We start from the raw sequence: 26,793 nt of genomic DNA on the forward strand, positions 1-26,793 counted from the left end.
TAATTTTGTCCTTCATGGTGATCATTGGTATTAGAGTGGAAAATGAGAAATGTAGTACTGCTTTTTAATTAAATCAGTTAAAATGACTAAAAGGAAATATTTTATTAAAGGGAAAAAGAAAAAAAAATATGTGTATTCTTGAATAGGAAGTAACCGTCAAAGAGAACTATATTATTTGACCACTATAAGAATTTTTTACACAAAGAAATCAAATAGTTTCTTTCAAGTGATGTTGAATAAGGAGGGTGTTTACAGTCCAGAGGACATCTTACCATCTCTGATGCACGCTGATTTTGTGTTCTTTTGGGATAATTTTCTTTCTGAAACATTTTTCTTTTAAGATGATTTCAAAAGGTGCTCTTTAATCTTTGTGTCTTTCAAAAACACATTCAAAATGCTTGCCTTTTTTTTTTTTTTTTGTTAGGATTGCTTTTTCATGTATTTGTACTACATGTAATGAAATGGGAAGGATTCATAATACAGAGATGCATTTATTATATATCCTTTCTGTGAGATTTTTCTTCACAAAGAAGAAAAACTTGTGGTTTTCCCAGGTGTTAGAGAACACAGAAAAGTGTAAACATTCTATATAAAACTTGTATTTTCATTTCCTTTCTGGTGGAGGAATGCTTGTTGCCATATGTGAATATCATTTAAAGAGGTGTTGTGGTGTTTCAAGAATACTTTTCAGAACATTCAAGTTATTCAGGGAGACCTACTCATAGGCAAAGATGACAAAGGACAAGGGTAATCAGCAAAAGTAATGGGTAGGGATATCTAAATTTCAGGAAGGTACATTTATATCATTCTATCTACAGTGTGTAGTGTAGTACTGGTACGATACTTTTGTATGCTCTTTATTTTTTCTTCTCAAATTTACCAGCTACACTGCTAGCATCTTGTTTTCAAATACATTTTAAACCTAGAGTAATTTTCTATCTCCATTGCTTACTTTTATATATTTTTCTTTTATAAGGAAAAAATTATTCTTAAAAATATTTTCTGCAGAACTCCATAAAATTTTATTCAGGAACACTTCTAAGTTTTATACAGGTTCTGGAACTTTTGTATGTAAAGGCTTTCTTGTGAGGAAAAGATGGTTTAAAAAAGAAAAAAAAAAAAGGAGGGAGGGGGATTGAGAGGGAGAGAGAAAGAAAGAAATTAAAGAAAATAATGGAAGAAAGGGAGAGAAAGAAAGAAGGAGGGGAGGGGAGGGGAGAGGAGAGGAGAGGAGAGGAGAGGAGAGGAGAGGAGAGGAGAGGAGAGGAGAGGAGAGGAGAGGAGAGGAGAGGAGAGGAGAGGAGAGGAGAGGAGAGGAGAGGAGAGGAGAGGAGAGGAGAGGAGAGGAGAGGGAGGGGAGAGGAGAGGGAGAGGAGAGGAGAGGGAGAGGAGAGGAGAGGGAGAGGAGAGGAGAGGGAGAGGAGAGGAGAGGAGAGGAGAGATGGAAAAGCTTCACTGGAAAGCTTCACTGGCTGAGGGTGTACTGAGGTTTGTGATGAACTTTTGTTCCCAGAGCTTTTCATTTTATTGTTTTAGACAGGTCTTAATAAAGCTCTGGTTTCACCACAGATGAACTCCATTTGTTGTGGTTTTATTCTGGAACATTACTGTGGTAATTGTCACCAGATTTGACAACATCAGAAGTTTTGTCAGGCTGCCAACACCAGGAGATACACTTTGCTCTAGATATCAAAGAGTTTCATTATCAGTGTTGTAGGATACCAGAGCTTCATATACCTGGCCTCAGACCACAGCGTGCTCTAAAGGTAAGGGTGAAAATGCTGAATTTAATTGCAGTTGTACAGAGCAGAGGACAGATCTGCTGTGTTTTCTTTACCTCTGAGGAAAAAAACGAAAAATCAGTTCTGTTATAGTGCTGCAGTGCAACTGAGAGGACAAAAAAACCTAAGTCTATGTTGTTATTGCAAAAGTGAGACAAACTCTTAGTTACTGAGAGGGAATTAGAATAAAAAAATATGGGTAATCATGCATGAGAACTTTGCTTCACCAAAAAAATCTAAGTATCATCTTAGACTGTGTGGTCAATTAGCCCCTTGTAACTGACTGAGTGAATGCAACTAGTCTGGCAAACTGTTAAAAAAAAGAAACAAAGCAACCTTTTCATTCTTATGGACACAGTTTAGCAGTGGGCTTGGCAGTATTAGGTTAGCGGTTGGATTTGATGATCATGAAGATCTTTTCCAACCAAAGCAATTCTATGATTCTATACTGGCATTCCTTCTCTTTTTGTCATGTTTGCCTTCAACTGGCAGTTTCATTCACTTGCCCACCTTGTTTTTTAGAGGATCGTGTATGGCTAGAGGTTTGCCACATTCACACTTTATTGTGTGTGCTACAGTCATGTAATCATTGCACGCAATGTCTGTATGTAGATGTACAAAATGCCCAGAGGGAGATTGGCTCATGTAGGAGGATCCTAGAAGTGGTAGAAAGAGGTCTTAAGAGTAGTGGCATAATCTCCAGTATTTGATCATTGTGTATATGCTTTCACAGAAGAATAATCTTTGTGTGTGTCTCTGGGTGGCTGCTTGCCACTCCTCCAAAGAGAGACAGGGTCATTGAATGCTTTAGAGGTGGTCTGGGAAGAGATAGATGACACTTGTTTAGTTCTGTGAAAGCAGCTTCGCTTCTGACTCCTTCCCCAATTCCAGGTTTGGTGAATTCAAAATGTGAAACACACTAGGTGAGTTGGTAAATAAGATTTCTTGCTAAAGACTCCAAAAAATACCCTTTTGTGATACCTGGCTTGAATCCATGTTGAATTTCTAACCAGTATTGCTTGAGATTATTTCACATTTGAAGGACAATGAAAAGATTCAGTTTCTTGTTGATATATCAGATACTTGATATATCACAACTGTGGTTCCAGCTCCTTGTAACTCCCTCATAAGCTACAAAGGGCAAGGTTCAATTTCATCACTGTGTTCTTCTGCTTTAGATATTTGGGATTCACTACTTTGGTTAACTTCAGTGAAAACTGTCAGCTAAGTTCTACTAGCTTCCAAGACAGCAAGGTATCTGTGATGGATGTATTACACTTTAGCGTGTCTGTACTGGTCCTTGTTCTTTCCATCATACTAATAATATTCTCGCCTTTATCTTCATCTGGTTTAGAAAAACAAATCTATATGAGACTTGAGTATGAGGTGATGTCAGACTTCCCTATCATCTTCTGGGATTTGTTTACAGTCTATGAGAGTACAGTCAGATCAGCTATACACATCTGTCTTATTGCCTGATAGCTGTGAGCCTTCTGGCTTACTCACTGTGCTTAAGAATAGTAGTCATGTTAGTGATATTCAAAAGCTGAAGGATACCATTGTGTAATGCCACATGTGAAGTGTAAGTAGGACCAGAGATGTAAAAATTTTCTTTAGGGTGCTGTCCACATGAGAGCAAATCTAATGTTGAATTTGGCTATTGAAGGTAAAATTGATTAAAATAAACATTATATGTATTTCTTTCAATAAATCTAATTTAATCCTTTAAAATGCATTTAAAGATCCAATTTGGGGATCTTAATTAGGAATAAACCTTAAGTATACTTTATTCAGACTGTATAAATAGTGTTCTATCTGTATGCACTTCATTTTCTATAAAACTCTTATCAAACAGCTGCTTAAGGCTTGAGACTTTATTTATTACAGCTTTATTATTTAAGTGGTTAAGACTTCAGAACAGAAATAGTTTTGAGAGTCACACCAACTTTAAGTATGAAGAGTATTTTCTTAGTAGCCCCTTTAAAATTAAGGAGCTGATTCAGAGTTCAAAAAGTAAAATGCTTTTTTCTTGTTCCAGTTTATGAAAAAAACCTGTGTGAGAGGCTGAGATCTACCAGCTCTACAGTTTCACTAGTCTTTATATAAAAATTGTAGATGGTTCCCTAGCTACCTATTACCCACATACTGAAAGATGATGTTTTTATTGTTCAATAAATTATATTGGATATGTAATATTTTGAAAAGTCTCCCTTCTTTTCTTTCATATCCAGCACATCTTGTGTATTTTCATTCAGCATTCAAAAGCCAATCTTTTAATCAAATTCCAGTTTCTTGCCAAAAATGATTTAACAGAAATAAGTACACTTGTTTTGATTTACTAAATAACGTGTCATTGCTATTTTAACTTTAGAAAAGATGACTTAGATTAATTTTTGGAAGGTAATTGCTGAATGCATTTATAGTCTCCCAATTAGCAAAATGTAGTATTACATTAAAGCTCTATTTATTTGCTGATTATGGTATTTTAATAATTTCAAGCAATGAACAAATTAATCTTGCAATAGGAAAATAAATTGAAAAAATTCAAAAGCAAGATCTAAATTGATTGTTAAATCAAGTTCTCTGATAATTTAAATAGGGTTAGTGTGGATTAACATCTTTAGTCTGTGATTTTACTGTCTGTTGAAAAGATGACTGTGAATTAAATTTTACCTGGAGCATATTGTCTGTATTTAACACTGAATGAGAAAGCAACTTTACTGCTTGCAGTGTTTCCGTGTATATTGTATTTCTGTGGCCAAGTTTTGGTAGCAGAGGGGCTTCAGGAGTGTCTTCCGTGCGAAGCTGCAGGAAGCTTCCCTGTGTCCAATACAGCCAATGCCAGCTGGCTCCAAGGCAGACCTGCTGCTGGCCAAGGCCAAACCCATCAGCGATAGCAGTAGTGCCTCTGGGGTAACAGATTTAATGAGAGGGGAAGAGCCTGAACAACAACAGTTTACAGCTGGAAGAGAGAATATGTGAGAGCTACAACTCTGCAGACCCCAAGGTCATTGAAGAAAGAGGGGGAAGAGGTGCTGCAGGTGCCAGAGCAGAGGTTCCCCTGCAGCCTGTGGTCCCAGCCCATGGTGAGGCCCTGCCCCTGCAGCCACGGAGGCCACAGGGGAGCAGAGATCTTGCAGCATGGGTAGGACACCACACCAGAGCAGGTGAATACCCAAGCTATGACCCTAGGGGAAACCCACGCTGGAGCAGCTCCTGGCAGGACTTGTAAATCTGTGGAGAGAGGAGCCCATGCTGGAGCAGGTTTGCTGTCAGGACTTGTGACCCCTTGGGAGAGCCACACTGGAGCAGTTTGTTCCTGAAGGACTGCACACCACGCAAAAGACCCACACTGGAGCAGTTCATGAAGAACTGCAACCTGTGGGAACGACCTATGTTGGAGAAGTTCATGGAGGACTGTCTCTTGTGGGAGAGACCCCAGGCTGGAGTAGGGAAAGAGTGTGAGGAGTCCTTCTCCACTAAGGAGGAAGGAATGGCAGAGACAATGTGTGATGAACTGACCCCAACTCTTATTCCCCATCCCCCTGTGCTTCTGAAGGGGTAGGAGATAAAGAATATCAGGAGTAAAGCCTGGGAAGAGGGAAGGGGTGAGGGGAAGGTGTTTTAAAGATTCAGTTTTATTTCCCACTATCCTATTCTGATTAGATTGGTAATAGTTTCCCCTGAGTGAGCCTGTCTTACCCATGGTGGTATTTGCTGAGTGACCTCCCCGTCCTTATCTCAACCCATGAGCCTTTCGTTATACTATCCAGTGACGATGGAGAGTGATACAGTCGCTTTGGTGTGCACCTGGCATCCAGCCATGGTCAAACTACCACACTGTGTCGGGATCCTCAAAATAACCAGGGAGGACAGTGGAAACTTCATCATTATTTTATTTGATTTGTTTAGACTAACTCAAAGCTTTTATTGCTGAAAAGTTGTAGATGGTTGGTAGGAAATCTTGCACTCAGCATTGTTTTGTTTTCAGCCATTTTCTCTGTCCTCTGTTTCTATGTGCCAAGGGAAGATATCCCTTGCCTGTACCTTTTGAATAGAATAAAATATTTGGAGGGGGATTTCAGTTTCGTGTTCACTGAATGCAGGCTGGAAGAGCTATCTTCTTCCAGCTAAAGGCTTGACTGTGAGGGCAGAGCATCTCTGAAATGGTAGTTTGCCTGTCTTCATTATGTACTGGACAGCCATCATCTCGTCTTGGTATTGCTGCTGAGGTTCCTGGTGTTTTTGCTGGAATCTGGTAGCAAAATCACAGGCACATGACTTCTTTATTGTGAGAAAGCTGCTTTTTTGGCTTCATCACACTGGGCATCCAGTCATGCATGCAATGCTTTATGAAACATTTCAGCAAGAGTGCACATCTAGTCAATTCTCCAGTGTTTCTGACTGCTGTGTATGTTGGAAAAAGTATAATTAGGGTATATAATTAACCTCAGCCTTAAATAAAATTTTCAAAGAATCATAGAATTGTTTGGTTGGAAAAGATATTTAAGATCATTGAGTCCAACCACTAACCTGACACTGCCAAGCCCACCACTAAGCCATGTCCCTCGGCACTTCATCTTTTAGATAGCTCCAGTAATGGTGACTCCTCCACATCTCTGGGCAGCCTTTTCCAATGTGAAAAAGTTCTTCCTAATATCCAATCTAAGCCTCTCCTGGTGCCACTTGAGGCTGTTTCCTTTTGTCCCATCACTCCTTACCTGGGAGAAGAGACTGACCCCCACCTTGCTAGAACCTCCTTTCAGGTAGCTGTAGAGTGATCATGTCTTCCTCCAGCCTGCTTTCTCCAGACTAAACAAATACAGCTCCCTCAGCCTCTCCTCATAAGACTTGTGCTTCTGACCCTACACCAGCTTCATTGCCTGTCTCTGGACATGCTCCAGCCCCTCAATGTCTTTCTCATAGTGAGGAGCCCAGAACTGAACACAATATTCAAGGTGCAGCCTCAGCAGCACTGAGTACAGTGGCATAATCCCTTCCTTGATCCTGGTGGCCACACTATTTCTAATACATTAAAAAAGAGATAAAGCTAGTATACATTGCTGAATGCATGCTTAAGAGATCATTCAATACAAATCCTAACATTGGGTCAGGTTCCATTGTGTACCAGCCAGGACTGGTGTGTGTTGATATTCTGATGAAGGTCATTTTACAGACTCTCCTGCTCTGTTCTGGTGTTGATTAAAACATCAACAGCTACATTCACACTTTTAGAGTACCTGTGAACTTTCTTTTTCTTCCCCCAGTGGCCATGAAGAACATTTATCTCCACAGACTTGAACAGCCTCTTACATTTTTCTGGAAAATTACAATATGCTGCCTTTTATTTTTCTGTATCACACAAATGTGTTTTCTACAGCCTTCCCTCATAAATTTTATTTTCTTTATCTGTCATCATTCTTGTGTACTCCAAAAGTGGTGCAATTTGCATGCTTTATAAACATATTTTATTATATGACTTCATGTCAGGTTTAGAGATTAATTCTGAAGCCTTTTGGTTTTACTTTGTTACCAGCAGTGAATAAAAATTGTTACTCCCTTGTGACTATTTATGGGTCTGTATGAAATGAGCAAATGATTTCAAGTAAAAAAATACTGATCACATATACAAGAACTAAGTGCTCCTCTTAGAGCAGTCATCATTCATTTTGGGAACAAATCAGGAACCTTTCTAAGCTCTGGTAAAGGGGCTACACCACATGTAGCTGAGGTGTCTTGTCTGTGTAATGTCAGGAGACTTTCACTGCCTGCCACACTCTGTTGTCTGGATAGGTTGTCAATTGATTTTTCATATTTAAGACTATTTTTTTTGCCAAGGTCTTTTTTTTTACTCTTGACAAGCAGTCTGGAAAAGACCATTGGAATTGAAAGTATCATGGTAGACATTTTCAGGGTTTTCCTGATATAACTGTGTGCTTGAGAAGTTTACAGTGTAAAAATACATAATGTTTTTACAGATTTTTTTAGGATTTTGAGGAGGGTGGCGGGAGAAAGTGGCTGAAATCTATACTAGCCCTACACGTTTTTGCAGAGCTTTGTGTGGAGAGACCATGTAGTTCAGCATTTCCATTTAGGGAACACCAGCTGCATGACCAGTAGAGGGAGCCCAGAATCACAAAATATTGGAGATATTTTTGACGGAGGGAGATGGGGTAAGAAGCTTATTTTGATAATGTACCAGAATCTTGTGGTTTTATTTGGAAAGATGCACTGAATACTGCCAACTTACAGTGATTCCGGGAGTGTTTATGAAACATTGAAATGCCTGATGTCTTTTAATATTAACAACTTACATATTGAAAGACTAATCAGTAATTTTTTTCTCTTTCCTATGTTGCTGGTTGTTGTCCCTTCATATCACCTTTATAGAAAGTAAGTAACTTTTCATTTTTTAAATCTACTTTAAAGTTTGTGGGTGTGGCTGTACTGCTTGTATCTATAGATGTATATGTTTATAAAGTACACATACCAGCAGAGATCAGTCTTAAAGACATACTGCTACAGAGGACAACATCCACATATGTACAACTTTCAGAATACCAGCACGGTTTGACACAGTCTCACCCAAAAGATGGTAGATAGTATGAAAGTTTTGCATGTGAAGGCTGCAAATGATAAACATATTCCTCATGCATAGACTATGGCAACAAAACTTGCAGCATGTTGGTTTAAAATATGTTATGGCTCTAAAAATTGAGAGATGACAATTTAAAAAGTACAATATTATTGTATCCATTTTGATGTAACAATCGAAGTTGAACTTGTTTGGATTGTTTGAAGAACTTCAGTCAAACTGTACTGCTTTTGACATTCAGAGATAACTCTGCTGTATTAATACATGCCAGCAGCTCTGAGCACAACAAATATGTCCTGAAGCTGTAGGAGAATCTAGAAAGCATAGATCCCTCAGAAACTGCTCTGTGATTCAGACATCAGTCTGCATCACGGGATCTTCAGTTGCTGACTTTTTCTAAGCACAGCCCCATGTGTTGTGATAGCATGTCTTGTATTGCAAGCATTTCCAGCATCTCTTGTGGATCACTTTTGGGAGTTTTAATATGGTATTTGAAGTATGCATGTGCTGACAGAAGAATAGGAAAGTCATTGGTTAATGTGGGCCAAGAGAGCAGTGATAAAGGACCCCGTGTAATTTTAGTTTGAGTGTCGACATTATTATTTCATTTGCAACCTAAGTTAAGTATGTGTAGTTTGGTTTGTGCTCATTATAGACCCAAGTATGGATTTCAAGAACAGTAGATATGGCCCTTTGGTTGCATGCCAAATTATTTAGGGATTGCAGATATCTACATGAAACAAGCCTAACAGTAGTTAAAGTACTTCTTGGCTCAGTAGCTGATACGAATTTCTTTGTAAGTCAGAGAGTAGTTTCTATTGTCCACTTGCCAGTTGGCTAGACTTTGAAAATTAAGATATCTGCTGTGAGCACAGTAGTGGTCGTGAGACATTGCCAAATTCTCTATTTTGAGTTCATTCATCTTCTATCGTTTTAATTGGTTAATGATATCTAAAAATAAGTGTGGAGTCCAGAATATCTACATTGGAATAAGAGAATACCAATCATGTATGCATACACACAGTTTTGTTTCTTGATATATTGAATTTGTCTTCCACTGCAGAGTCAGCACGTTCTTTCTGTCTTGCAAAGAAAGTCTTAATCTGTGATAATGTTTCACTAAAGAGATCCAAGACTGTGAGAGTTGACATTGCTTCACGTTATGTATGTTAACATATGGAAGAAATTACGCAACTAGAACGGCTCCATTAAACGCTTTGTGTCTTTGCCTGTCAAACATTAATACAATAGAGAAGTGTAGAGAGAAGTATCGTACTTATTCCAAAACTGTTTTAAGTAGTCATTAAACTCAATGATATCTCTTAATGTTTTCTGTGCTACTGCTAGCAGCATCCTTATGTTTTTACCATATTTAGGTTTTTATTCCGTTACATTGTTATATGAAAACAAGATGTAGAATTACACAGATACACCATTTTATTTGCAGAGGAAAAGAAGAAACAAAAACTTGGCAGAATTTTCATATTGCATTATTATATTTAGAGTACTCATAAAATAGATATCTTTTAAATATCAGATGTGTTTATCAACAAGCCGCATTTTTACCTGTACTTTTTAAATTTTATATGTCATAATGTGATAACCAATAGTAACTAAATTCTATTGGACAAGACTTCCTCCCCTGGGGACACTTCATAGCTTAATTACTGGAAGAGCAATTACACACTATCCAGCTTACCATACATGTACAGTGAGGATGAACTTCATTGTAACAGAGCCATGGAAATCAATAGAAAGCAGCATCATGTGCAAGATAACAATTTCAGTCCAAGTTTATTTCTAAAAAGAGATCAGTTATGCAAATTTGCAACACAGATTGGATATTGTGTTACACTATTGCATTATAAAGAACAGTAGTTTTTGATAGACTTCTGAAGCCCTGTTCCTGGTTTACAGTTGAGTATATAATTAATCATGAAATACTTAGCCACACAGTTAATTTAATGCACAGGCATTGTTCCACTTAACCAAGTGGAATATATTTACGTGGCTAAAGATAAGCATGCGTGCAAGCTAAGGACCCCGGGGAGGAAGCACAGTTTCAGATTCAGTCCCTGAGTACACCACGTACATTAGTCAGTAAATGGGGACAAAGATGTGATAGTACATCTATAAAACTTGTACTTTAATTTTTGAATTCAAATGAAATAAATTAATTTATGTCTTTCTTCCCCCCCCAGAATTTGATAGATCAATTTTTCAGAATAGTGTAACCTGGCTTTCTTTTTTAGTTATAAACATGCATATATTTCAAAGACGTCTCTGTACATCTTTTTTTTCTTAATATATTGTGTTTCTTTTTAAATAGTCCCTCAACACGCATTCCACAGTAGTATCATAATTACCACCTTGGGTAGGTCTATCTCTTAATGTCTAAAACAACTCTAATTAAAAAAGACAGTGCTTCATAGAAGGTACAAATGTGCTTGTATTTATGTATAGTAGTGCATGCTGACCACGTTAAGCCAGAAGAAGGCTGAACTATATATCACTTTTAATTTTAAATGTGTTCTTCCTAGACTCTTTATTATTCTTTTGTTGCCTTTCATCCTATGGGATACAGCTGCCCTTGAACTTGGTACTGTTTTGATCATTCATGTGCAGCAGCCACATTGTCTGTAACATTCTAAAAATGAGGCTTCATGGTGTTATTTACAAAGTAATTTCACATAAATATTTGGACTTTGGTTCTCTTAGAATGTGGAGCTGGTTGCTGTATAATTATAATTCACAGACTTTTTGCCTCGAGCCTAGAGGACAGATGCATATGATTAAGTTTGAAACTGGCCTGTTATTGTAATGTAGATGTTTTCAGGGTTGAGAGAATTAAAAAAAGAAAAAAGAGGAAAAAAAGAAAAAAAGCCAGGCAAGCATGAGTTTTTAAAAAAATAGACTGAGGGAATAGTTTCACAAGAGGCACTCAATCTTGGACTGCACAATTTTATTTTTCAGTGGAACCTCTCCATTAGCTTGTCTGAATGCAATGCTTCATACTAACACTCGTGTAGGTGATGGAACGTTCTTCAAAATCCCTGGAAAGTCAGGACTCTACGCTCTCAAAGTAAGTTTAAATTTTGTATATGGAAAGTACATACTGCTATTAATACATTTTATGAATGTCTCAATAGATATAAAGGTAAACAGATTAGATTCTTTGGAGAGGAAATGACTTGATAGTCCTTCTAACTGCTTTCAGATGTCTTTTAAAAGGATTTATAATGAAAGTAAACATTGAATGTTTTATCCTAGAAAGCACATGCATGTTCTTGAATTTGGCATATAGTATAAAAAACATGTAGCTTAGCTAAAATGCTGTTTTTTCAGAGTTGTTCACAGAAAGGCCTTTGTTTTATGAGCAGTGAGCTCAACAGGATCACCGACTTTCTCATTAAGTAATTGTATTAATGTTTGATTTTTGAATAGTGCAAAATTATTTGCAAGTCTAATATAAATCAGCTTTTAATTTACAAGTTGCATCATTACTTGTGGGAAGGAATATAATTATAGTGATAGAATTTTGCTTTTATGCTGTTTATATTCCTTTTCCTCTATATTTTTATTTTTTCGGTAAGTGTATGATGGTTTCTGTGTGTGGAATTTTTTTCTTGCTGTACTGATAAAACTTAGAGGAGCTTCACAATAGGAGTGAAGGAATGGGAGACAGAGGTGAGAAACAAGAAAATGAGATTATATGTTTGTCATAAAAATATGTTTGTCAATAAAAATTTTGGGCTTCATGGAAGGAAAGATCTTCTCTAATTTATGATGGACTTATTTGATGTAAGGGCTTAAAAAGTGTAAAACTATATGGCTTTGCCTGCTTCCGGTAACTAAAAACTCTGTATCTGAGATTGAATTAATAGTTTTCAGAAACTCTGTTTTCTAATTCACTAAAACAAATGATGTTGTTTTTCTTTAAATCGGGAGATGTTCTTGGCACAAATCCAGGTATTCACAATCACTCCCATGCTTGTGAGCTCCAGGTTGTTTCAGCTATTTAAATTCAGGAAACAGGCAAAGGCAGAAAAGAAACCTTGAAGGATTTGTGTTTTGCTGCAGTGTTGTGGACTCTCAGTTGGAAGACTAGGATTTTTAACAGCAAAACAAAAAGTGGAAGATATCGCATTTCATTTCACTTTTTTTTTAATAGTATGTTACAACTTCACAAAACAGCTTTTTTTTATTTTGCTTTGCACATTGTTTCATGAAGATCTGTTTTTATGTTTTTCTCTGAAGAAAATCACAAGCATGTTTTATTTTATTTTATCTTATTTATTTCTCTATTTATTTAAAAATAAGTATGAGAATACACTGCAGTAATCTATTGTTGGAGATGCAGCAAGATCATGATTTGTTTTTTCACGTTAATTTTAGTTTTCTCTTTCTTTTTTAACTGAAGAAAGAAGAATCAACATGCCCTACTGATGGAACATTGGATTTAGGATGTGAATCTGAGTTAGATGGCACTGAAATGGCTGAGACAAACAATAATAATGGAGAAGAAAATGGTGGTAGGTGTTTTAATTTCGATATTAGAAAGCATATTTGGAGAAAAGAAAAAGTATTATTTACTTAAGATTTTCATGGTGTGATTTCTAACTAGTTTAAGTAATGTTTTGTACACAGTGGTACTATTTTTGAGTGACTTTTTTTTTACTTTATAAATAACTCAAGAGCACCACGTGCCTTGATTTGAGTTAGATTTGTAAAAGACAAGTGCTGTTGGGTGTTTTGAGTAGATAATTTTTTGGCTTACCTTTTTTTTTTGTTCTAGGCCCCACAGCTAAAGAATTATTTGCCTTACCAGGCTGCAGACTTGCAGTTGTCAGATAGACATCTCACTAATTTCAGTGTGGACGTGAGCTTGGTCCCTCGGTAGAGTTGTGGGCGTAGGGCAAAGGTTTGATTTTTTTGTTTCAACGGGAACTCTCCTGAGTGAGACACACAAAAGTATCAAATCCTGTGCATTTTTTTTTCCTCTGAGACACTGACAAACTGAAACATTGCAAGAACTTGAAAGTAGCAACCTTAGAAATATTTTTTTCTTAGTGAGAGGTAATAATTGCTTATAAAGAAAACACGGTTCTTCAGTCACCTAAAATTACTTCCAAGTAAAAGTAATAGTCTTCTTATTAAAACTACAGTCATGTAATGATCATAAAATGAATGCTTTATGCTTTTGGGACCTCTGAAGTAAATCTTTCCTTGATCAGTTATTCTCTTCTAATGTCCCCTCACAACCTGTTACACTCCTGGTCTGTGGCCTACTGTTTTGGCTCACTTTATATATGGTGAGAGCATGTCTGCTTTACAACTAGGACATGAAAAGGCTCAGTTTATGTTGTTGTTCTGCTACAGACTTCCCTTTTGATCTTGAGCAACTTAGCTTCCATGCTGCACCTGTATTATTCTGCTATTTCAGTATTGCTTGTCAGCAACAGTGAATAATCACAAAATGCTCAGCCATAGGAAGTACAGTTGTTGTGGATCTAGTTTTGAAGCTCAGTAGAAGAACAAAAGTCAAGAATTACTAAATATATCTGCTTCTTAATTTTCTTTGGTATACCTATGAGTTAACACAGGCATGTGCATGTGCAGTGGGTTTACTGCATCTCTAAGTGAATGTATGTATTTGTAGTTCTTCAACAATTCCTGTCGGATACTCAATTTGTTGATGTATTCTTCCCTAAGTCACAGGAAGAGTAAAGGGGTGAAATGCAGTGTATAGTTGCAGTTAGGAAAGCAAAAGTTGATGTTACTTGTTATAAACAAATAAAAACCATGGCAAAAACCTGACAATTATTTAGGCTTGGTAGGATGTAAATAAGAATGCCAGAAGCAGGAAAAAAAAAAAAAAAGAGCTGGATTTTGACTGGGAGGAGACTGTATACTATTTTCACAGTTTACAGTAGTAAAAATAACTCTAGCACTTGTGGTAACATAAAAGAGCAGCTGCTAAAATTAAACATTTAAAAATATTTGGTGTAGAGCAGTAAATTACACCTAGATTGTTTTTAAAACTGAGAACTTTCCCTCATGTCTCATCTTCAACAAATCTTGAAAAACTGTGATATATTTAACTTTTTGAGAACAAGACATTTTGAATTCTTCTTTTGTCATGCAGTGGATATATTTGAAAAGAGTAAACAGGGTGATAATAATGAGTCTATATTGCATATAGAAAGACTGATACTGGATGTGATCAGTGAGGAATTGAAGACACCATGTCTTGTATCAGTCAGCTGCTGCAGACATAGTTTTGTCAAGCATGTTTAATAGTAGCTTTTTCCTGAGACTGAAAGTTTTGTTGTTAAAGGTATCTATTAATATATATGTTGAATTCTGTAAGTAATTTCATTTACAGTATAGAGTGCTAGGCTTACAAACAGGACCATGCCTGAGAAATGCAGACAGTTTTCAGTGGATTGAAAATAACAAAATATTACATTAGATAAAGGCATAGGAATCACCATCCATGGTCTCTTTGTTGTTCTCTTGAGGATGTGATCTGACCACTCTTCACTCATTATCTTTGTCAATACTTTTTGAAAAATATAAAATCTTTCTTGTTTAAATTTATTGATAACAAATACCAAAGTTGAGACCCCTCTTGATTTCCTTGTAAATGATTACAGTTTAACAGCAAGATTTTTTTTAGACTTTGAAGTGAAGAAAGAAGGTCATATGTGCCTAGTGGAAACATATATTCAATAAATCAGTAAATCTGAAAAGCATTTAAGGATCACAATAGAAAGTGAACTGAGCATGAATGAGATGCTTTTGCTAATTAGTCCAATGGAGTTCTTGGGCTATAATTCTGGTGGTACTGATTAAAGAATACAGGCACAGTGTTTCCTTTGGGTATAGCACTAGTGAAATGATTACTAGTGTATTCCATTCATTATATCTGTAAGAAAAAATAAAGTAGGGAAGAATTTAGAGAAGACATGGGAGAACTCCTGAGTGAACAAATACCTCCTTAGCTCTGGGAAATTTAATATGGACAGTCTAGTTAGTCAAAGATGAGGTGATGACTTGATCGGTTTCTAAATATTTGAGAAAAGGTTTTTTTATAGAAAACATTTACTCTAGTAGACCAATTCTAGTAAGATATCTATCAATTAAACTCTTCACACTAAAACTGAGATTTTTTTTTTCCAGAAAACTATTTTGTGGCATAAACATAACATTTGTTTTGGTACAAAAAGTGCTTTATTAAATTCTCTGACTTGTGTTTTAGAAAAGATCAATAGATAAAATGTTTCCTTTCAGCTTCAGTTTGTTTGATGGATGGACATTGTTTGCACTTTGTATTCTTAATTTCCTAATGATTTGCATTTTTATTTCCTCTTATTGCCACTGTATTAGAGTCCAGAAGCCTCAGTTTTGACAGGATGACCAGAAATTGTTTAGCAAGAGTTTAAAAAGTTCCACTTTAAAGTTAGCTGGAAGCAGAGAATGAAACCCTAAACAACAGCTTCAGTCCATTTGTGGGCTTTCAGCTTTCGGAGTAAAAAGTACCAGCTAACACTCAAACAGAGAAGAATGACATTATTCCCCAGCAGGCACATTTTTCCTGGTATAAGTGCAGACCACTGAACAATTTTATTATCATCATAATACAAAAATTCCTCACAGTTATATGACTTGGTGAAAGCTGTTACTCCATGGCAGCATTGCTAAACTGACAACTGGAATGGTCACACCTCAGGATTTTTCAGATGCTGTGGAGAAATCTTTCTTTCCCCATCTTCTCCAAAGGCATATGTTAAAGAAACTATGCTACAGTTGATTTCATTTGGAATGGGAATTCCATAGAAGCTTGCTAGTGGCCTCATATCTTTTTGTAAATGCCTTTTCGGAAGGGCAGCACGTAAAGGTGCAGTTGGTAGAAGAATTAAAATCCCAATAACTCTTGCCTGTGAAAATGATGACTGTAATATCCCTTTGCCCATCAATAGGATGTTCTGTCTTCAAAACGCACTTGTCCCTTGGGTTTCTGAAGCCAGGGCTAATCCATCAGCCACAGAGCACAGCTGACTAAGAAATGTCTTCACACAAGCCAATGGATTGCACAATGATGTAATTGTAGAGGAGGTCGCAGTTCCTGCAGTGGCATGTCTTCCCTCCCCAGCCGAAACCCAAACATAGGTACATATGTCTCCTGTTGAGACACTTTGATTTTCTGCACTTGCTAAAAATATAAGTTCTTCAACCGTCAATATGAAATGACAGAATTAATTTCTTAAGCAATTTTCTTAGAGACAGTAGATGAAGTGATAGACAATAGAGGATCCGGTTTCGAGTCCTGAAATTTTTTCTTTGTAGCTACTGTGCTCTCGAACACCATATGCTTTTTGGAATAGGAAGCTACTAGGATAACTCCTGTAGTGAGGAATGAATATTTGTCATTGTTTGAAACTTGAGTCCACATTTAGATGTTCAGTTCCTTTATGGGAACAGAATTTTTGGCAATTCGAAGAAACCTGTTACCCATAGTGTCATGTCTCTTGGGAATAATATTGATGAATCTGCTGAATACGTCCATTGCACATGACAGCATCTATATATGGGATAGACTCTTCTAAAGCAGGCAGACAGTAATGGAATAGCAACTCGAACATACAGAATTCTGGATGACACATCAGAAAGAGACATTTTTTCCACTTATTTTTTAGATTGGTGGGTTATTTGTTTGGGTTTTTTTTTTTTTTGCATCTCCCTGCAAATAGATATAAAATAAAAATACTGTACCTAGGATCAAGTTTAAGTTCTGTTTGTTTCCTTGCCACTGGAGGGGAGTCATAAGAATGAAGAGTGAATGGAGCTCGTGGGGGAGATCTTTCCTATCTGCTTGTTTTTTGCTATACAGTACAGTTAATTATGCCTAAGAGATCAGTGGCTTAGTGATGACAGGGTGTATATTTTTAGTGGAAAATGTTGACTTCCTTTGGAATAAGGATTCACAGTTTTCAGAGCTTTGTGAAATGTTTGGGCTCAAAAGCATGCTGAGAATGTAATGTGATTCAGTGCAAGATACCAAGCTGATGTGGCATTTGATGCCTTTTTCAAAAAAATACTCTTCAATATCATTTATCATTTCACAGCACTAGTATTGCTTTTCCAAAGTAATTCTGATCACAGTAGTGCCCTTGATATATGAATCTGGTTTTACTTGTTTTGACGAACTTGTACAAGTAACTAACTCCCAAAATGGTTTTCATTTTCAAGAGCTGATAGCAACAGTCAAGTTCTGAATTGTTCAGATTTTGCAAGTTGGGCTCTAGAGATCAAAGAGTGATGGAGGTGAATTGCCTGATACATCTGTGTTGGCAAAACGTGACTATTTGTGTCAATACAAGTATAGATTTGTGTCACCAAAAGAAGATATTGAATTTTATGGCTATTTTAGAGAGAGCTTTTGTGGATGTATTTTCCTAAGGGAGTTCTCTGTAAAGTTTTGTGTCTCCAGAGTGTGTGCATAGATTTTATGCTTGAGGTAGACTCTAGTCTTTAGCATATGGTAGCAGTATGAATTTGTGTTTTGTAATGTGGCCATTAGTAAACAAGCTTTCTCATCTGCTGTGGTTTCTGTAACAAAGGAGGAAGTGAACTGCTGTTGATTTTACTGGTTTGATTTTAAATCAGTATGGTCTATCTGAAAACAGAAACAATTTTTCTATTTCATTTGGGAAAATAAGCCCCTTAAAGCACTCCAGGAATTTATCGGTCCATCTAGTTACATAAATCTGTTTATAATTATTCCTAATAACTTTCAGTGACAGTGAAACAGAATAATTTGAAGTTGTATTCCTATAAAAATGGCATCTTTGAAGAAACATGTCTTCTAAAATGTTTTGTGCAGGTATCGTATTTCTTGGACAGGGAAAGTAAAAGGTAATAAAAAATTACAAAGCTAGCCCAGTAAATTGGAAATTAAAAGATAGCATAGCTGATTTTTATAAATTATAGCCTTCACAATAATTACCAAAACCAGTCTTTGAAAAATGGAAGAGAGGAAGTTATTTTAAATGGAGGTTGTCAAAAATATTTTTAACATGCTTTTTTGCTAGGTAATTCTAATTCTATCATTCATGTTAACACTCTCTGAACACTCACTAAGGAGGTCTTATCTTCAGAAACCCAGCTGCTCTTCCAGCTCATAACCTAACAGTTTATGGCTTAATATTTGCTTTTTACTTTATTCCTTCACTCAGTCCTGGCCCTTGAAGAAGCCGATTTAAAGAATGGAGCCTAATTATTCTCCACTAAATGGAAATGTCTCCTGTAGGCTTAAAACTGCTCTTGTTCACTTTTTCTACTGTAGCAATGATGGCGAATCCTCTTTATGTGCTACCCAAATATTTTTTCTTCATCTGTCACATCCTTTTCAGGTTCTTTTAACTCCCCAGCATCCAGTTTATTTTTAGCATTCTTTTCTGATAAAACTTTTTGCGTGAACATGGATCTGATAATATTCACTCATCTTCAGTGCTGATGGACAAAGTAGTTGCAGCTTTCCAAAGCTGTACATATGTACAAAGATTGCTGGCTCTTTAATTTGTTTTTCTTTTACCTTTTTCTGGGGCTTCCACAGAAGAAATGTCTGCTCTGTTCTTAAGGCATTGTTTTGGATTTTTTCACTGGGATCATCGATGTTGTTTTAAAACTCCTATTTTTTTGTCATATTTTCCCCTTTTTTTACATCTGACGCAGTCAGAGAAAGGCAGTGGGACTTTGTCCGTATAAATGAACAAATAAATAAACATGTGATCATAGACATTGTAGTTTAGTGATATTTTGCCACACATTAATTTAAATCACCAAGTAACAGAAAATGTTTTAAAGAATAAATTTATTCATTATCTCATATTTGTTTTCAGTTCCTGCAGAGAAGTCAGTACAAATGGTTTTGGTAATAATTAGTATCTTGAGTATCCTCTAAAGCCTTTGTATAAATTTTAGTAATTACATAAATTAATGTAAAGTATTTAGAATTTTAATGTTTGTGTCTTTTACTTTTGGAAATAGGCAATGACATCCCGTTTTTTACTAGATGGTTAAGTTTATAGCCATGATTTATATCAAGCTGTTTTAAATGGAAATGGAAATGTCATTAAAACATGAAAAATAATACTTAAAATAGCTTCATATTATTTTAAGTTATTAGACATGGGAAGGAAAATATTTATAATGTACCAAATCTATTTTAGAAAGGAAGCATAATTTGTAATTAATGCATGAAATTAAAATTTTTAAGCAGCTGATTTCAGTCTCACATATCTGTTTATTTAATTGTAGACTATGGGAAAAAATTGTTTTTTAGAACTCTGAATAAACTAGTTTCAGGTTGCACTAAAACAAACTAGCCTAGAGTGGTGGTATTCCTTCTTTACCTGCAGAAGAGATTACAGCAATGGGAAGCTATTTATTGTTTCCGTGGTTTTCAGTTTCAATTGCTTCACCCATTAGAACAATCTCTGTTCCTTGGTTTCACTTTGTTGTCAAAGCTTTAAAGAAACAGAATTAAAAGAAACCAGTACACTGATAACATATTTATGTAAAATTGAAGTAATGATAGAAATTGACCTGACACAATTTCAAGGTTTATTGTTAAAAGCAAAATGAATGAAAACATAAAATTAATATAGAGCTATGTTTATTTTTATTCCTGTGCTGTATCACGACTTTGACATTAACGGTTGTAGTTGATGATGTTGAGCATCATCAGTTAACGTTGCCAAACCTCTCCAGGATGAACTTTATCACCAAAATAAATCAGGGAGATTCTTGGATAATGTCCTATATCAGAATAATGAAAATTAAAATTTCCTATGTGAACAAGAAAGTCATAGGAGTTGCAGTCATCCCAGAGAACACGAATAGGTTTTTCATGGTAGATCATGTTGCATCCTCTCTTAGGAGGGACAGTTAAGTATATAATATTTTAAATTCTTTGGGCATTTTTATATTTGTTCTAATCTTCTCTCCTTAACTCTGGGGTTTGTGTGCTCACACTATTTCTGTTATTTTCTTCAGTACTTTGACTTTCAGACTTTGCCAGGAAACAGTAAAAAAATTCTGTTTGAAAGGAAAGACAAGGGCTGAGTAATTTGAAATGTCAGGTTTTTATTTTGGTGTGGGTGTTTTTTGTCTCAGGAGCTTAGCTATTGCAATGATTTAGATTATATAAACCAGCTATTGTTTGTTTTCTGCTGACACTCAATTGCTCCTTTAAGTTGTCTTTTTTGATAGTGAGCTTTGCTCATCATGTGGAAAAGATTGATCCAAACCAGGTGATGCTGTAAATTCAGAACCTGTTTTGCGTTGCAGCTTCTTTGTATATTTTGGCAAATCTTTCAAGTATAAGGGGAAAACATGACAAATATGAGTCATAAGTTATTTGTTAATAAATAGAATTTGTTTTACCTGCTAATAAAAAATTTTAATCTAATAGGAAAATTCTCTTGACAATGTCATAAAACATAGTGTATTCTCTTTGTTAGGCATTAATTATTTTTTTCTTTCAGTGTGAAGACAAATGTTTACTATCACACGCATCTTATGATGGCCATTACTTTTTTATAACTATCTATCTTTTTTTTCTTACAAACACAAAGAAAAAATCATTACAATGTTTCTTTTATGAAAATTGCTAAAGGCAAGGGAGCTAGAATGCTATTTCAGGTGTCTGCTTAACCCACCAAAGGATAGGAGGAGAAAATCATAGGCAAACGGAAACATTGAGCTAAAATTATTTCTGGCACATGTCTGTGCAGCTACTCCGAGAGTCTTCAAACTATTCTGGTAGGTGTGCGAAGTATGGCAAACATTGGAGAACTGTATGTATATAGCTGTAGAGTATTATAATGAAGGTATGTCAACATGCACACCAGCTTGAGCAGTGCTGGAAGACTGACTTGAATTGAGTCAGCAGAGGAGAATGTAAAAAAGAAAGATGATTAATTGCGGAATCCGTTCTAATGCTGTTTTAGCTGGACTGTCATAGGACACTAGTAAGTAATCATAATGCAAGGTGTTAAGAGTGAAAAGGTTTTTACAGCCCTTTTAGTCAAAATTGCTGACTACTAAGACTTAATGTGATCCTCCAGCTCTTTTCACAGCTTTCATATCTGTTTAAAAAACCCCAAAACCAACAATTAATCATATTTCCTATTATTTTTAACTAGATTTTTTCTGTCTCACACAACATGTATTCAAGAGGCTATTTAATGCAAGTACTGTAGTGTTTGTTCATTGAAACATGCATTATTTAGAAGACTGACAAGTAGCAATTTGTATTACCGGAGAGATCAGAATTCATCTTTGCAGGATATTCCAGTCTCCCCATTAAAACAGGAAAGTGTGTTCTTAGCTTTACCAAGAAGTGTTTATAAAATAGATGAGTCTGGCTCCTTAGAAGCCATCACAATCTGGCATGAAGTTATGTATTTATAAATATTTCTAGAACACAGAGTCATCAGTGTCTCTTACATAAATACACATTTAGACACATAATGATCCATAAATGCCTTGGTAAGGAAGATAATTTTTGTCTGGCTTCTGTGTGAAAATCATAGTTAAAGTATTTCAGTTACCTTTCAGGACTTGAAAAGCAAAATGTGCAAGGCCTCCAGAACTGCATGGAAAGGGTGTGATGAGGTACAAATACTTGTGAAGCAATGCATTTATTTAGAATATGATCAGATTTTCAGCTCAATCTGGACCTCAAGATTAGTTGAATTTGTTTTTCAGGCACTTGCATTTGGGTTTTGGGGTTTCTTTTTTTCTATCCACATGACTTTCCAAGATAGAGGGAAGATAACTCCTGTAACAGTGTTCTCTTTTTTTTGTTCTTTTTATAAAGTTTGCCCAAAGCAGACAACTGAAGAAATGTCTTCCAATCGTGATTCAAGCCTTACTAATGGACCAGTGCAAAGCAAACTAGTATCTTCCTTCCAGCAGCACACAAAGAAAGCACTTAAGCAGGTAAGCTTCTATTGACTGATAATCAATTGGCTTCCCTTTAGCGTTTATGTTAGTCCTATATGAACTAGATCTCAGCTGAAGGCATTTCTGAGGATTTTTAGTGCATTGTTTAACGGTGCATTGCTGGGAGTTTTTCCTTTTTTTTTTTTAGTGATGATGCAGTCCTGCCATTTTTTTATCTTTGATGTTTTTTCAAGTGCTGTTAAAGTAAGCAGAAATGTTTCTGTTATCACATCCCTACTTTTCCTATGTACGCATTTGTGTTGGAAATTTTATGAGACTTAATATTAAAAAAAGAATTTTGAAATAAGTTCTGCAAATAGGTAAGAATCTAGTTATACTTGTTCAGTTTTCTTTATTGTCTATTAAGTAATTTTCATTCATATTGTGTTTGACACTACAGTGTATAAAAGTGGAGCAGTTTTGTTTATTGAATGACATGATTTGGATGATCATGTTGCATGACAAGTAGTAAAACTTGGTTAAAATACCAGATTATTGAAAATCAGATATTAACTAAAAACATAACAATGTGAAAATTATTTTCAAACTCTGCCAGATTAGTTCAATCAGACAAATGAAAAAGAAAAACAAAAAAATGTACTTAAAAAAAAAATCTTCTCTCAATTCTGAGTATGTAGGAATAGTTTTAGTCATGTAAAGACTATAAAAATATAATACGACCTTTCTAAGGTGTTATAATGAGATGATGTTACTTTAAATTTTCTCATAATTGCTCTCTTAATTATGGTTAACAGAGGTCTAGTGTTTCATGGAGTAGTTTATTGCTGAGGTGTTGATTTAGACTTAAGTTAAACAATGCCTGTCCACGTCTTTTTGAAACACTTAAGTATTTGTCCTTAGTTTTTCATGTGGTTTGAGTTTAAATCCACTAAAATTAATAGGCCTTTATCATTCACAAAAGGTTGTCTTGTACTTGAGAGGGTTTTGGAACTGGAAGGAATTGTTAAGTTGGGTTCTCATGTCTGTTTGGACAGAAAGATTGAGCAGCAGGCACAAAGCATCTCACTGTGTAGATAATTACAAAAAAGACACACTTTTGCAAACTCTCCTATACAGATCTTTTGCAATACATGAATTTTCTTAGGGGTGGAGGGAGTGGGCAAAGGGAAAGGAGGTAAAAAAAAAAGCAAAGCCAAGAATGTTTGAAACTGTATCACAATGTAAACTCTACCATTTGTCACTTAGCAGATGTATAGCATTAAGAATAATTTTTAAAAGCGCAAACTAATCAGAATAGCTTAATTAATATAAAAAGTCATAACTTTAATGGAAGTCTTTGAAAACATTCCCTAAGGCAGTAGGGTTAGAGTAACATCTGAAGGTTAAGTAATCAATGAAAAGAAATTAGTTTTAATTAAATTGATGGTAATTAGATCTTGTGCTTAAGAGTATGAGAGTATTATTACAGCTATCAGTAAATGTTTTCTTTATGTACAATGTTAGAAAATTGGATGTTCATATTGCAGAATAGGAGAGGATTTTTGCTTTATCTAAAGTTTCATATTTATAAATATTTTTAAATACATAACTTGTCTACCATGTTTGTTGGCTACTGCCATATAAATGCTAGAGATTTGGTTTGATATTGTAGCAGAGCTGAATAAATTTTATCAGTGATTTTATTTATAAAATTGCTGTTGGAAATTTTTTCTTTCACTTTCTGTTGCTTTTATAGTAATATATTCATAATACCTAAAATTTGTACGAAGAGGAGCCTGTAGTACTTTTGAATTTAAGAAACTTTAGACAGTTGCATGTAGCACTGCTTCAACTCATACTAATGTACTGTTCCATGCCATGGAACTGTTCCTAACTTACTTTTCCGTGCCATTCAACTGTTCCTAGCTTACTGTTCCATCATCATGTTCTCAGCAAGTGCTTATACTATATAAACATATATATTCCATATATATGTTGTAATAGGGTCTTCTGTAGATGTTGCTTTTTTCCTATCACTAAACAATCTTCACAGAAGGAAAACCTACAAGTTAATCTTTCAAACAGCTTCCTACTCAATTTATTTAAAAACAGTTTGTCCTTCACGTTAACTTGATCTTGTGTGCATTTGCTTTTTTGTAAACCATTAAATTAAAGATACAATTTGATAATGTGCAGTATTGCTTGAAGATCTGAGAGAGAATTTCTGATCTGAGATTGTCTCTACTGTTTTTCTACTTAACAACTCTGGTCATATCTAATTCTCTTTAAAGTATTATATGACGAATTTACATATGATTTGATTTTTAATGAATTCTAGAGGGATATTCTTGGGTTTAGGTTGCAAAGAGCAATCTCACATTTCCTTGTAACAGCCTGTATTTTAGGATGTTCTCATGAATCGAATTAGTTGCAACATTGCATTACTTGAGCTACACTAGGAGCTTGGATAAAAGGACGTTTTACTTGGCTCTTGATCTTGATTTCTCTCAGGTAGCAGGGAATCTGGGGTACTTTGCAGGGACTAAGACGGTTTGCGGTTGCAGTGGATTCTCACAAGGTCTGTGTCATAGTTCGGACCAAATCTCCTCACCTTTCAAACACTGGGCTGCCATTTTGGTCTGGCAACTTTCTAGCTTTGCTGCCTTCCATAGTGTCTTTGTTGGGAGAAAGGTTTTGAGTGTTTTACCACTGACTGTGTTTCAAGCTTCTTTTAAAATTTCAAGGAAGCATCAGTTTTGCTCTTGTATATCTGAGTGCTATGTCCAACAAAACAGTTCTCATTCATGAGAATCTAGTCAAAAGGGTTTATGGTGTAGAGCTGCCTTTTATGCTTGGCTTTCTGGTGGCAGATTTTACAGAATTCTGTTTCCCTTCTGCTGTTGGAGGTGCTTGGTGATGCATGCTTAGCTGTTGCTGATCTAGTACCTTTGAGAAGGAGGTTTATGGCACGCTGTCACATGCTGATTTCCCATCAGTACTGATCAGTTCCATACTGAGTTACCTTATTGTCACACTGGAGAGTTTTGGCACGCAGACCCTTTTAAGGACTTCTTCCTGAGAAAGTACTGAACTACATCTGCATCTGCTAGCAGTGGTACACGGTCACACTACTGTGTGAATTATTCTTGCTCTGGACAAGGCTAACTCAAGTACGGACATCAAGTCATGGCATAGTGTCTACCATACTCCTCTCTGGTCCAATTTCTGTTCCATTGACTTGAGGTGATACTTTTTTTTTTGGAAGTCTTCGCAAAGTACAGATTTGTCTGTACCTATCAAGATGTTCTTGGAACATTTCTCAGAAGAAACGATCATACCTGCAAACTGGCTTCACATAGGTAAACACTGAGCATGTGTGAATATCCAGGACATTGAGCTGGTATTAGTGTCTGTTGGACTCTGATAGCCAAGTATAAGAGCACCTTGTCCATCAGTGTACCAGTTGTTTCCTGGGGCAGTACCAAGAGAGGATAAAGAACTTGAAGATATCGGTGTCTGGGATGATAGTAAACCTCCTAGACATGGAAGAAAATCCTGCCTCACTTTTGGCCCTTTGGAATCAGCACCAAGAAGGGTACCCATAAATTTTCTGTTGGGAGAAGAGAAGGATACTTCATTCAGACTCAGGATCTGAATACAGACCAGGACATGTCTGAGACTGTGCTGGGCATCCAGATCTCTTTGTAGAGACAGAAACTCCAGAGACAGCAGCCAAGTGGGTTTGGGAGGAGAGAAGCTCAGGAAATAAGGGAATCTACACAAGGTATGTTACTGCCATGGTTTGTTTTGTTTTTTTTTAACTTTGGGCTTTGTCTGCATGCTTGGTGACTGGGTTCATATATGTGCCACTATTTATTTATTCATAAAGTGGATAGATGCAGTTTTTTTCATGGAGAAGGAAGGCACCCATCCATACGATTTATTCTTATAGTAGAAGGGGCAGCTCTACACCCCTCTTTTCCAGTGGATGCTGTCAGGCCCCATGCAGTAAGAGAGCTATGGGGAAAATACAGTTTGGCTCATGTATTGCTTCTGAACTATAGGAAGTTAGACCTGTACAGCTCAAATAATATTTCAGGCTGGCTTTTCTAGCACAACTGCAATTGTTAGAAACCAATCTACAACCTGAAGCAACAAGAGACTAAATTTCAGAGCACAATGGTGAATAGTGTGATTTTGCCCTAATTTACCCAAATTCACTGTACTAGTTTATTGAGATTTCTTTCTTTGTTTTTCTTAAGGACACAGGTGTCCAAGTGCCTAGGTTGGCACTGAAGGTAGAATCCTGATCTTTGATGCTGGTGTGGATTTGCTTTCCTGTCTTCAGCTCAGGCACACTGCTTAATCTTGCTTTGAGAGAAGAACAAGAGCAAACTCACCACTCTTACTCCCTCTGTACTCATGCTGTTAGGACTTCTTTCCTTGACTACAGCCATATGCAGG

At 36.1% G+C, this 26,793-nt stretch overlaps 1 protein-coding gene across 1 annotated transcript in view; it reads left to right on the forward strand.

Moving 5' to 3' along the window:
- Positions 1–26,793, forward strand: part of ASXL3 (ASXL transcriptional regulator 3) — a 136,512-nt gene that overhangs the window by 53,107 nt on the left and 56,612 nt on the right. The window contains exons 4-6 of the mRNA XM_061995876.1: positions 11,350–11,458; positions 12,797–12,908; positions 22,265–22,386. Of these exons, the coding sequence (XP_061851860.1) occupies positions 11,350–11,458; positions 12,797–12,908; positions 22,265–22,386 (343 nt within the window). The remainder of the gene's footprint in view (positions 1–11,349; positions 11,459–12,796; positions 12,909–22,264; positions 22,387–26,793) is intronic.

The sequence above is a fragment of the Colius striatus genome, chromosome 4 (assembly GCF_028858725.1).
Source record: "Colius striatus isolate bColStr4 chromosome 4, bColStr4.1.hap1, whole genome shotgun sequence".
NCBI lineage: Eukaryota > Metazoa > Chordata > Aves > Coliiformes > Coliidae > Colius > Colius striatus.